Source organism: Dreissena polymorpha, chromosome 5 (genome assembly GCF_020536995.1).
Source record: "Dreissena polymorpha isolate Duluth1 chromosome 5, UMN_Dpol_1.0, whole genome shotgun sequence".
In the NCBI taxonomy this organism is placed as follows: Eukaryota; Metazoa; Mollusca; class Bivalvia; order Myida; family Dreissenidae; genus Dreissena; species Dreissena polymorpha.
Genome location: NC_068359.1, coordinates 127,096,201 through 127,110,434, shown reverse-complemented (window position 1 = coordinate 127,110,434; position 14,234 = coordinate 127,096,201). Strand labels below are relative to the sequence as shown.

The 14,234-nt window shown below is 37.3% G+C and overlaps 1 protein-coding gene across 1 annotated transcript in view; it reads left to right on the top strand.

The window, feature by feature from the left end:
* The window catches only part of LOC127832151 (uncharacterized), a 63,869-nt gene that overhangs the window by 32,131 nt on the left and 17,504 nt on the right, over positions 1–14,234 (top strand). Inside the window, exons 15-16 of the mRNA XM_052357457.1 lie at positions 6,826–6,949; positions 7,244–7,965. Coding sequence (XP_052213417.1) covers positions 6,826–6,949; positions 7,244–7,965 — 846 coding nt within the window. The remainder of the gene's footprint in view (positions 1–6,825; positions 6,950–7,243; positions 7,966–14,234) is intronic.

Below are 14,234 nucleotides of genomic sequence, written 5' to 3'. Positions count from 1 at the left end.
TGCAAGACCTATGTGTTTTTTACTATAGTCAAGGTCACACATCAAAGGTCACACATTTGTAGATTTTTTAAATTTAGCCATTATTTTACTATTCATCAGTGGATTCTGTAATAATTCTTTTCCATCTTCTTCCTTGCTGTAAGTCATATGTAAGATTCATGCCTAGGGTTAAGGTCACGGTTCATGTCTAGGGTTAAGGTCAACGTCACACAATATACTTAATGTAAGGTCATACGATTCACATCAATCGTCAAGGTTACACAAATGCTTCATGTAAGGTTGTACTCAATGATTGATAATTAACCTAAAAAACTTATTCATGTTATTTCCACTTATGTCATGGCGGATTTTGTGTTTACTCTGCAACTTTAGTGTATATTAAGATTGAATGTTTTCGTGGAAAAGGCAAGACTTTTTAATTCACATAAATACATATTAAACGCTCTTTTGTCATGATACTATCAATGTTAATTGATTCATGAAAAATATACTATCTGCATTTTATTGTCTGCAAACCCATCACAGGTACAAATGAGTTTAATTGATAAAAGGTTCACAACCCTTCACTTATACCTTTTGTTTTAGTTCAACACCCATCCATAAACAAAATTTATTTGGTAGCAGGGTTTTTTACCTTATATAACTGACGCCAAATATCAGCGTCATCCCCCAGCAATCTAGGCTGTTTTTTTAGCTCACCTGAGCACAACGTGCTCATGGTGAGCTTTTGTGATCGCTTTTTGTCCATCGTGCGACGTGCGTCGTGCATTGTGCGGCGTCAACATTTGCCTTGTTAACTCTCTAGAGGCCACATTTATTGTCCAATCTTCATGAAAATTGGTCAGAAGATTGGTCTCAATGTTATCTTGGATGAGTTAGAAAATGTTAACGATTGCTTCAAAAACATGGCTGTTAAGGGGCGGGGCATTTTTCCTTATATGGCTATATATGGCTATAGTAAAATCTTGTTTACTCTCTAGAGGCCACATTTATTGTCCAATCTTCATGAAACTTGGTCAGAAGATTTATCCCAATAATATCTTGGAAGAGTTCGAAAATGATGCCAGTTGGTTGAAAAACATGGCCGCCAGGGGGCGGGGCATTTTTCCTTATATGGCTTTAGTAAAACCTTGTTAACACTCTAGAGGCCACTTTTATTGTCCAATCTTAATGAAATTTAGTCAGAAGATTGGTTTTAATGATATCTTGGATGAGTTCGAAAATGGTAACGTTGGCTTAAAAAACATGGCTGCCAAGGGGCGGGGCATTTTTCCTTATATGGCTATATATGGCTATAGTAAAATCTTGTTAACTCTCTAGAGGCCACATTTATTGTCCGATCTTCATGAAACTTGGTCAGAAGATTCATCCCAATAATATCTTGGACGAGTTCGAAAATGATGCTGGTTGGTTGAAAAACATGGCCGCCAGGGAGCGGGGCATTTTTTCTTATATGGCTATATTTGGCTTTGGTTAAATCTTGTTAACTCTCTAGAGGCCACATTAATTGTCCGATCTTCATGAAACTTGGTCAGAAGATTCATCCCAATAATATCTTGGACGAGTTCGAAAATGATGCCAGTTGGTTGAAAAACATGGCTGCCAGGGGCGGGGCATTTATCCTAATATGGGTATAGTAAAACCTTGTTAACACTCTAGAGGCCACATTTATTTTCCAATCTTCATGAAATTTGCTCAGAAGATTTGTCTCAATGATATCTTCGATGATTTAAAAAATGGTAACCTTTGCTTGAAAAACATGGCTGCCATGGGGCGGGGCATTTTTCCTAAAATGGCTATATATGGCTATAGTCAAATCTTTTTAACACTCTAGAGGCCACATTTATTGGTCAGAAGATTCATCCCAATAATATCTTGGAAGAGTTCGAAAATGATGCCATTTGCTTGAAAAACATGGCTGCCAGGGGGCAGGGCATTTTTCCTTATTCGGCTATAGTAAAACCTTGTCAACACTCTAGTTTGCTTGATTTTTATGAAACATGGTTAGAAGATTCATCCCAGTAATATCTTGAACGAGTTCGAAAATGATGCTGGTTGGTTGACAAACATGGCCGCCAGGGGCGGGGCATTTTTCCTTATATGGATATCGTAAAATCTTGTTAACATTCTATATGTCACATTTATTTTCCCATCTAAATGAAACTTGCTCAGATGATTTGTCCCAATGATATCTTGGATGAGTTCAAAATGGTAACCTTGGCTTGAAAAACATGGATCAAGGGGCAGGGCGTTTTTCCTTATATGGCTATATATGGCTGTAGTAAAACCTTGTTAACACTCTAGAGGGCACATTTATCGTTTGATGTTAATGAAACTTGGTTACCACATTCATCCCAATGCTATCTTGGATGAGTTCGAAAATGATGGTGGTTGGTTGAAAACATGGCCGCCAGGGGGTGTAGCATTTTTCCTTATATGGCTACAGTAAAACCTTGAAAACACTGTAGAGGCCATATTAACTTTCCGATCTTCATGAAACTTGCTCAGATGATTTGTCCCATTGATATTTTTGATGAGTTTGAAAATGATAACCTTTGCTTGTAAAACATGGCTGCCAAGGAGCGGGGCATTTTTCCTTATATGGCTATATTTATGGCTATACTAAAATCTTGTTAACACTCTTGAGGCCACATTTATTTTCTGTTCTTCATGAAACTTGGTCAGAAGATTTTTCCAAATGAAATCTTGAATGAGTTTAAAAATGGTAACCTTTGCTTGAAAAACATGGGTGCCAAGGGGCGGTGCATTTTCCTTATATGGCTATATTAAAATCTTGTTAACACTCTAGAGGCAACATTTATTGTCCAATCTTCATGAAACTTGGTCAGAAGATTCATCCCAATAATATCTTGGATGAGTTAAAAAATGGTGCCCTTTGGTTGAAGAACATGGCCGCCAGGGGGCGGGGCATTTTTCCTTATATGGCTGTATAAAAATCTTGTTAACACACTAGAGGGCACAACACTCTAGAGGTCACATTTTTAGCTCACCTGAGCACAACGTGCTCATGGTGAGCTTTTGTGATCGCCTTTTGTCCGTCGTCCGTCGTGCTACATGCGACATGCTATGGTTAGAAGATTCATCCCAATAATATCTTGGATGAGTTCGAAAATGATGCCGGTTGGTTGAAAAACATGGCCATGCGTTCATGGATGGCGTATTCTACATAATCCGGTTAATGCCATACTGAGTACGCCTGTTGATCTTTGAAGCCGACACGCGACAGTCAAAGCAACGCACAACGCACAATATGATGCTTGTTGTCATTAAATAATATCGCGAATCTTGTCGTGCGTCACTTTGATTGTCGTGTGTCGAATTCAAAAGGCTACAGGCAAAAATTTCTAATTTCAAGAGACATTAAATCGCACATATGTGTTGGTAAAATTGTCTTATGAAATGTAAATTAACCAGAAACATTGATCTATCAAGAAAATAACAGTCTTTGTTTAGCCCATTTAACTGTTTATGTAAGACTCTTAACATTTTCCCCCATTAAGGAAAAAACGCGCACAATTTTTTCCCCAAAGTGGAAAATCGCGCTTAAAATTTCCCCCACGTAAGGGCCAAAGGCCCCTTCCCCCACAATACCCCCCAAAAAATCAGGGTGGGGGATATCAATTCAATGAATTTGCTTGTTTTTATATATTCTTACATTTTACCTCACCATAGCTGAACGTGATCATAGGGATATTTTGTGATCACAATGTGTCTGCCTTTTCTCCCGTAATTAGATTTAAACATTTGAGGCCATATCGATTGCTTAATCATCAGAAAAATGTGTGGCATTTTTAGCTCACCTGATTGCTCAGGTGAGCTTTTGTGCTCAGGTGAACTTTGTAAAATGGTTGTCTTAATGATATCTTGGTTGAGTTCAAAAGTGGTTCCGATCTGTTGAAAAACATGGCCACTAGTGGGCGGGGCAGGTTTCCTTATTTGGCTATAGTGATACCTTGTAAACACTCTAGAAGTCACAATTTTTGCCCAATCATCATGAAAATTGGTCAAAACATTGGTTCAATTGATGTCTAGGGCAAGTTCGAAAATGGTTGAGATCGGTGAAAAAACATGGCCGCCAGTGGGCGGGGCATTTTTCTCTATATGTATATAGTGGCAGTTTTCCCTATTTGGCTATTGAGAAACCTTGTAAACACTCTAGAAGTCACAATTTATGCCCAATCATTATGAAAGTTGGTCAAAACATTGGTTTTATTGATATCTCGGACGAGTTTGAAAATGGTCGGGATCGGTGAAAAAACATGGCCGCCAGTGGGCGGGGCATTTTTCTCTATATGTATATAGTGAAAACATGTGAACACAGTAGAAGTCACATTTTTGGCCCAATTTTCATGAAATTTGCTCAGAACATTTGGTTCCTTGATACGAGAGTTGAGTTCAAAAATGGTTCCGGTCAGTTGAATATCATGGCTGCTGGGAGAGGGGCAGTTTTCTCATTATGCCCACCCTCCCCTTTCTAAGAAGAGGCGGTATATATTGTTTTGCTCATGTCGGTCCGTCCGTCCACCAGATGGTTTCTGGATGTTAACTCAAGAGCGCTTATGCCAAGGATCATGAAACTTCATAGGTACATTGATCATGACTCGCAGATGACCCCTATTGATTTTCAGGTCACTAGGTCAAAGGTCAAGGTCACCATGACCCAAAATAGTAAAATGGTTTCCGGATGATAACTAAAGAACTCTTATGCCTAGGATCATGAAACTTTATAGATACATTGATCATGACTAGCAGATGACCCCTATTGATTTTCAGGTCACTAGGTCAGAGGTCAAGGTCACAATGACCCAAAGCAGTAAAATGGTTTCTGGATGATAACTCAAGAATGCTTATGCCTAGGATCATGAAACTTCATAGATACATTGATAATGACTCGCAGATAACCCCTATTGATTTTCAGGTCACTAGGTCAAAGGTCAAGGTCATAATGGCCTGAAATAGTACAATGGTTTCCAGATGATAACTCAACAACGCTTAGGCTTAGGATCATGAAACTTCATAGGTACATTGATCATGACTCGCACATGACCCCTATTGATTTTCAGGTCACAATGTCAAAGGTCCAGGTCACGGTGACCCAAAATAGTAAAATGGTTTCCAGATGTTAACTCAAGAACGCTTATGCCTGGGATCATGAATCTTCATAGGTACATTGATCATGACTCGAAGATGACCCCTATTGATTTTCAGGTCACTATGTCAAAGGTCCAGGTCACGGTGACCCGAAATAGTAAAATGGTTTCCAGATGTTAACTCAAGAAAGCTTATGCCTGGGATCATGAAACTTCATTTGTACATTGATCATGACTTGAAGATGACCCCTATTGATTTTCAGGTCACTAGGTCTAAGGTCAAGGTCACGGTGACCTGAAATAGTAAAATGGTTTCTGGATGATAACTCAAGAATGCTTATGCCTAGGATCATGAAACTTCATAGGTACAATGATCATGACTCGCAGATGACCCCTATTGATTTTCAGGTCACTAGGTCAAAGGTCAAGGTCAGGGTGACCTGAAATAGTAAAATGGTTTCTGGATGATAACTCAAGAACGCTTATGCCTAGGTTCATGTAACTTCATAGGTATATTGATCATGACTCGCAGATGAACCCTATTGATTATCAGGTCACTAGGTCAAAGGTCCGGGTCACAGTGCCAAAAAACGTATTCGCACAATGGCTGTCAAGGTCACGGTGACTCAACTTAGAAAAATGGTTTCCGGATGATAACTCAAGAATGCTTACGCCTAGGATCATGAAACTTCATAATTACATTGATCATGACTCGCAGATGAAATAATGATGAAACTTGACCAGGATGTTTGTCTGGACAATATCTAGGTCAAGTTTGACATTAGGTAAAGATTGAATGAACCGACTCCTCTCAGGTGAGCGAACTAGGGCCATCTGGGCCCTCTTGTATAAAATTTATCCTAATGACATCTACGTCAGGTCTGAATCTGTGTCATGTGTGAAAACCCTAAGCCTCTTTTTCGATTTGAAGTAAAACCTTGACAAAGTAGAAGACACTATAATCACAATAAAATTTAGTTAGTTCCGTTTAGTTCAATTTCTGAACATAATTTGCAAATGATTTAGCTCCATTAAAAATATTCCTGTAAAGATGAGAAAGTTTCCGTTTTATAGATTTAGAAAAAGCTTTTAAATACTGCAGGTCAAGTCTCCCATTGTTCTGCATGCATAACGGTTGCTTTTGTTTCGTTAGGAAACTTGTGCACCAAAACGTGTTTTTATTTTTCTAAAGACAATGTCTGTAGTATAACGGGGTGAGAATATCCCCGTGTATGAAATATTGAGCAAGAATGTTCTGGAGCCATTTCACCTGGGAATTTTACGCTACAACAGAAACATGTTCATATATACAGGATAAACATACTTTATTTAATTTTTTATGAAAATTGTATAAATATGTATATATGTTTAGCAAACTTGAAAACACAATCCTAAACAGTATTTTTTCCTCAACCAAATGTCCAATTTAAAATAGTATTACTTAAAGAACCCTTCAGTTGTTGTCCCCATAAACAATAAATTGCTTTAAAAAAATAGATGCATAGAAAATCTAACCGGTATTTATATCATATTGGAAATGTGATGATTTAATTGGCTGGGCTGATTTTGTCCATTTTATGTTATTATATTTTATAATCATTCAACGTTTAAAATAATGCACTTCCTATAATATTTAAACATCTGATGTTGCATTTAATTCTGGGGAGCAACTAAGTGCTGTGCTGATCCTTTTAGAACTTGTTTTTATTTCTAGATTCCAAATGGGGTGCTGTTTTAGTAGCTGGGTATGATGAAAAGAATGGTGAAATTTTTGAAAAAGATATCATCAAATTTCGAGAAGTAATAACATCGAAGTTTCTGCCGGCAATGTGTTTGAAGTAAGTGTTATATATTGAAATAATTTTTACACCCACATAGAAGATTACCATTTTGATAATTCGGTCTGTCGGTAGGTTATATAGCATCCTAGTTACTTCCTCCGAAATCCTCTTTTTAATCCCACCAGTGCCACTTACCATCCCATATTTATATTCATTGGTGTAAGACCTTGGTAAAATATGATAATTAACAAAAATATATCAGTGATTGTTGACATTGGTAGTCTTCAAAATCGTTTGTTAGAATACAAAAACATTTGAATATTTCTTGCTACTTACCCGGTCTGTTTTCAGTTCAGAAAATGTGATAGATATTCTGGGAAAACAAGAGAGTCAATCCTTTGAAGAGCAATTGAATGAATCGTTTGAAAAGCTGCGCCAAAAGGATATTAAGACACTGCTTTTTGTTTATTCGGGACACCACAGCGAAGAGAGAGGTCTTGAGGTTAGAGGAAATGAGTGTTATACAATTGATAAACTTAGCAAGAAATTAGAAATTTGGAAAAAAAACAGCACATCCTTCGAAAAGCTGATAGTTATATTGGACTGTTGTTATGCGAAGAAACTGGATGCTATCAAATCTTTAAAGATGATTCAACTGAATGCAACTGGACAATATGCCGAAGCAGTTGCGAGCCGTGAAGAAGGAAGCAACTTCATACAGTATATTATACAGGTATTCACAGCAAGTGCTAATGGAGGAAAATGCAAGAATAATAAATGCGACTGTATGAGCAACCTCAATGAAGATTTTATTACTCTTGTCGATTTTCTCAGCTGTTTGGAGAAACATGTTAGAAATAAACATTTGAATGAAAAAGATGAATATGAAGAACCACATACAAATATGCAAGATATTGACACGAAGAATACTATATTAGCATATAACTACAACTTTACAGTCGAGATAAAGTTTTCTTTAGAGTGGTCTGGATTACCAAAGACAATATCGATGTTTCCAAAAGACTTGGAAAAATTTGAAGATCTGAAAAAACATTTAGCAGCTGAAGTTATAAGTGAGTTTGACCGCTTTTGTACCGCTTATGATTTAAAGGCGCGTTTTCTGTTTTCACATTAGCCACACACAAACTCACGCGTGCACGCACGCACTCACGCATGCAAACACACACACACACATATATATATAATATATCATATAAAATACAATGATGCTACTGTTTAATGTGTTAAAAGAAGTATAGATGGAAACGAATCCTGTAATCACATTCAAAAATAGTTGTTCTTTATTCAATTGTATTCCACTATTGCAATGATCCAATGACCGAACTTTAGAAGTTCGATAAATAGTTATAATCTTGTCGTCACACAATTCAAAAGACAATGAATTGCTATGCATTTTGAAATGCATTTAGAAGGATAAAACCACCATTATTCCAAAAATAAAATTTTGTTTCCATTAGGATTTTGATAATCATTTTAATTTTCGATAAAATTAGTTTTTAAATACAAAATACAAGCATGTCAGGTTTTTTTTCAGGACAAAACGGGACATTTAAACGTGAAATTTGACATTAAAGTCGGACACTTTGTTATTAAGGCATTTATATACATTTATAAACTAACCAGTCAAGTTTTGATTTAGAATTTACATAAAACTGCAAAAGGACTTCGTTTAAACCGTTTGTTTTGAAAAATAAACACGCAAATTTTATGCAAACACCTGCAGTCATGTCATCGCCGCATAAAGCATTGGCATAGTTATTGCTCAATAAAAGTAAATTACATATCAATGAGGCATTTACTATAGTATAAACGTTTTGCACTGCATATTTAAATATTATGTATCCATTACGCTAATTTTGAATCAATATTACCTATATTGCCGTTATTCCAATATTTGAATGATCCAATAACCGAACTTTACAATATCCGAAAAATAGTAATAATCTTGGTATTCACAAAATTCACAAGCGAGTGGATTTCTGTGCATTTTGTAATTCATTGATGAGTATATGGCAACCATTCTTCCAAATCAATAATTTTGTTTATATTTATGCCCCCCTTCGAAGAAGAGGGGGTATATTATTTTGCACATGTGGGTCCGTCGGTCGGTTGGTCAGTCCGTCCACCAGATGGTTTCTGGATGATAACTCAAGAACGCTTAGGCCTAGGATCATGAAACTTCATAGGTACATTGATAATGACTGGCAGATGACCCCTATTGATTTTCAGGTCAAAGGTCAAGGCCACAGTGACTCGAAATAGTAAAATGGTTTCCAGATGATAACTCAAGAATGCTTACGCCTAGGATCATGAAACTTCATAGGTACATTGATCATGACTGGCAGATGACCCCTATTGATTTTCAGGTCACTAGGTCAAAGGTCAAGGTCACAGTGACTCGAAACAGTAAAATGGTTTCAGGATGATAACTCAAGAACGCTTAGGCCTAGGATCATGAATCTTCATAGATACATTGATCATGACTGGCAGATGACCCCTATTGATTTGCAGGTCACTAGGTCAAAGGTCAAGGTCACAGTGACTCGAAATAGTAAAATGCTTTCCGGATGATAACTCAAGAATGCTTACGCCTAGGATCATGAAACTTCATAGGTACATTGATCATGACTGGCAGATGACCCCTATTGATTTTCTGGTCACTAGGTCGAAGGTCAAGGTCACAGTGACTTGAAACAGTAAAATGGTTTTCGGATGATTACTCAAGAATGCTTATGCAAACTTCATAGGTACATTGATCATGACTGGCAGATGACCCCTATTGATTTTCAGGTCACTAGGTCAAAGGTCAAGGTTACAGGGACTGTTAACAGTTAAATGGGTTCCGGATGATAACTCAAAAATGCTTATGCCTAGGAACATGGAACTTCATAGGAACATTGATCATGACTGGCAGATGACCCCCATAGATTTTCAGGTCACTATGTCAAAGGTCAAGGTCACAGTGACTCGAAACAGTAAAATGGTTTCCGGATGATAACTCAAGAATGCTTAGGCCTAGGATCATGAAACTTCATCGGAACATTGATCATTACTGGCAGATGACCCCTATTGATTTTCAGGTCACTAGGTCAAAGGTCAAGGTCACAGTGACTCGAAACAGTAAAATGGTTTCCAGATGATAACTCAAGAATGCTTATGCCTAGGATCATGAAACTTCATAGGTACATTGATCATGACTGGCTGATGACCCCTATTGATTTTCAGGTCACTAGGTCAAAGGTCAAGGTATAGTGACTCGAAATAGTAAAATGGTTTCCGGATTATAACTCAAGAATGCTTATGCCTAGGATCATGAAACTTCATAGGTACATTGATCATGACTGGCAGATGACCCCTATTAATTTTCAGGTCACTAGGTCAAAGGTCAAGGTCACAGTGACTTAAAACAGTCAAATGGTTTCCTGATGATAACTCAAGAATAATTTGGCCTAAAACCATGAAACTTCATAGGTACATAGATCATGACAGGCAGATAACCCCTATTTATTTTCAGGTAACTAGGTCAAAGGTCAAGGTTACAGTGTCAAAAAATGTATTCACACAATGGCTGCCATCTGACAGCCCATATAGTGGGCATGCATGTTTTACAAACAGCCCTTGTTGTTGGATAAAATCTGTTTCAATAACGCGAATTTTAAAATCGAAATTACCTCCGTACCACAGAAAAATGTTACACATAAAATGATAATGTTATCGTTCAGATCGGTCAGGATTTAAAGGATGACAAACTGCAAAGACCCTGCCAGTCGACAACATGCTTATTTAAGAGACCTATTATAATGAAAAGGTTATAGTGAGTGGGAGCGAGATGTAGTTGATGCCTTGACAAAAATTAGTGACTGCAGATAAGTGTGTTCCATTTACCGATTTGACACTTGGCTTGCGGGTGTTGTCATAACAATCAACCAAGGGATTAAAACGTTTAAGTTAAATGCTGTATCTTTGTAAATGCCATCGATTGTTGTCATTGATAGGGACAATCTGCATCTCGGCGGTACGCAAACTGACACTTGACTCGCCGAAAACACAGATATTTGTTCGTTCATTTTTGACAGTTGTTATCAAATTATTAACTAATACATTATATTCTTCTATACAAAACTTGAATGCGATTTCAAAGTTGTATCAACATCTTTTTTATGCAGAATATAGTTGCTTTTCTACAAATCATTTTGAACATTCGAATCGGAATTTCGGATTCGAATATTTGTTCCCATCCCAAGTTCACTGACTTAACAACCAATAAAGTGAACCAAGAGAAAAACACGATTTAAGCAAGTTAACATTCACTTTAACCATTCCATCATTTTGGAAGTAAAATGAACTATAACAAGTAGAGAAAAACACACCATGTGCACAATTTAATGTATAGCTTAAATGATCATGAAGTGCTCTGGGTTAGCTTATTTGGTCAGTCTTTGCCCGGCGTCGTGTGTCGTCGGATTTGCACGTGGTGTTAACTTTAATAAATCTTTTTTAAGGCATATTTCAAATGATTTTTAGCTCATCTATTTTTTGAAAAAAAATTATGAGCTATTGTCATCACCTTGGCGTCGGCGTCCGATTAAGTTTTGCATTTAGGTCCACTTTTTTCAGGAAGTATCAATGCTATTGCATTCAAACTTGGTACACTTACTAACTATCATGAGGGGACTGGGCAGGCAAAGTTAGATAACTCTGGCGTGCATTTTGACAGAATTATGTGCCCTTTTTATACTTAGAAAATTGAAAAATTTGGTTAAGTTTTGTGTTTAGGTCCATTTTATTCCTTAAGTATCAAAGCTATTGCTTTCATACTTGCAACACTTACTAACTATCATAAGGGGACTGTGCAGGCAAAGTAATGTAACTCTGACTGGCATTTTGACAGAATTATGTGCCCTTTTTATACTTAGAAAATTGAAAATTTGGTTAAGTTTTGTGTTTAGGTCCACTTTATTCCTACAGTATCAAAGCTATTGCTTTCATATTTGCAACACTTATTAACTATCATAAGGGGACTGTGCAGGCAAAGTAATGTAACTCTGACTGGCATTTGGACGGAATTATGGGCCCTTTATACTTAGAAAATTGAAAATTTGGTTAAGTTTTGTGTTTTGGTCCACTTTACCCCTAAATTATCATAGATATTGCTTTCATACTTAGAACACTCGCAAACTATCATAAGGGTACAGTAAAAGGACAAGTTGCATAACTCTGGATGTCATTTTTATGGAATTATGGCCCTTTTTTGACTTAGTAACTTTTAATATATGGTTAAATTTTGTGTTTCGATCCACTTTATTTCTTAAGTATCAAGGCTATTGCTTTCAAACTTCAAATACTTTTATGCTATCATGAGGTTACTGTACCTGGCAAGTTGAATTTTACCTTGACCTTTGAATGACCTTGACTCTCAAGGTCAAATTAATAAATTTTGCTAAAATTGCCATAACTTCTTTATTTATGATTAGATTTGATTGATACTTTGACAAAACTACTCTTACCTGTCATACCACAATTGACTCCACCCAAACCATCCCCCGTGCCCCCACCTCCCCCCCCCCCCCGCCAAAATGCCCCCCCCCCCCTAAGCGGGGCTTATGTCATGGTCCTGTGTCCGTCGTGTGTGCGTGCGTCCGTGTGTGCGTGTGTTAACTTTTTCTTTAAGCATCTTCTTCTCCTAAACTACTGGTCCATTTCTGATGAAATTTCTCAGGAATGTTCATGTGGTGAACCTCTTTCAAATTTGTTCAAATTTTGCCCCTGGGGTCAAATTTGATCCTGCCCCAGGGGGTCAAAAAATTGAAAATTTGCTTATATAAGGCCTATTTTGTGAAAACTTTAAAAATCTTCTTGTCCATAACCATTGGGCCTAGGGCTACCAAATTTAGTATGTAGTGACATCTTATAGTCCTCTAACAAGTTTGTTCAAATTATGCCCCTGGGGTCAAATTTTACACTGCCCCGGGGGGTAAAAAAATTGAAAATTTGCTTATATAAGGCTTATTTTGTGCAAACTTTAAAAATCTTCTTGTCCATAACCATCGTGCCTAGGGCTACCAAATTTGCTATGTAGTGACATCTTATAGTCCTCTACCAAGTTTGTTCAAATTATGCCCCTGGGGTCAAATTCGACCCTGCCCCAGGGGGTCAAAAAATTGAAAATTTGCTTATATAAGGCCTATTTTGTGCAAACTTTAAAAATCTTCTCGTTCATAACCATTGGGCCTAGGGCTACCAAATTTAGTATGTAGTGACATCTTATAGTCCTCAAACAAGTTTGTTCAAATGATGCCCCTGGGGTCAAATTTTACCCTGCCCCGGGGGGTAAAAAAATTGAAAATTTGCTTATATAAGGCTTATTTTGTGCAAACTTTAAAAATCTTCTTGTCCATAACCATCGTGCCTAGGGCTACCAAATTTGCTATGTAGTGACATCTTATAGTCCTCTATCAAGTTTGTTCAAATTGTGCCCCTGGGGTCAAATTTGACCCTGCCCCAGGGGGTCAAAAAATTGAAAATTTGCTTATATAAGGCCTATTTTGTGCAAACTTTAAAAATCTTCTTGTCCATAACCATTGGGCCTAGGGCTACCAAATTTAGTATGTAGTGACATCTTATAGTCCTCTAACAAGTTTGTTCAAATTATGCCCCTGGGGTCAAATTTGACCCTGCCCCGGGGGGTAAAAAAATTGAAAATTTGCTTATATAAGGCTTATTTTGTGCAAACTTTAAAAATCTTCTTGTCCATAACCATTGTGCCTAGGGCTACCAAATTTGCTATGTAGTGACATCTTACAGTCCTCTACCAAGTTTGTTCAAATTATGCCCCTGGGGTCAAATTTGACCCTGCCCCGGGGGGTCAAAAAATTGAAAATTTGCTTATATAAGGCTTATTTTGTGCAAACTTTAAAAATCTTCTTGTCCATAACCATTGGGCGTAGGGCTACCAAATTTAGTAAGTAGTGACATCTTATAGTCCTCTACCAAGTTTGTTCAAATTATGCCCCTGGGGTCAAATTTGACCCTGCCCAGGGGGTTAAAAAATTGAAAATTTGCTTATATAAGGCCTATTTTGTGCAAACTTTAAAAATCTTCTTGTCCATAACCATTGGGCCTAGGGCTACCAAATTTGCTATGTAGTGACTTCTTATAGTCCTCTACAAAGTTTGTTCAAATTATGCCCCTGGGGTCAAATTCGACCCTGCCCCGGGGGGTTAAAAAATTGAAAATTTGCTTATATAAGGCCTATTTTGTGCAAACTTTAAAAATCTTCTTGTCCATAACCATTGGGCCTAGGGCTACCAAATTTGCTATG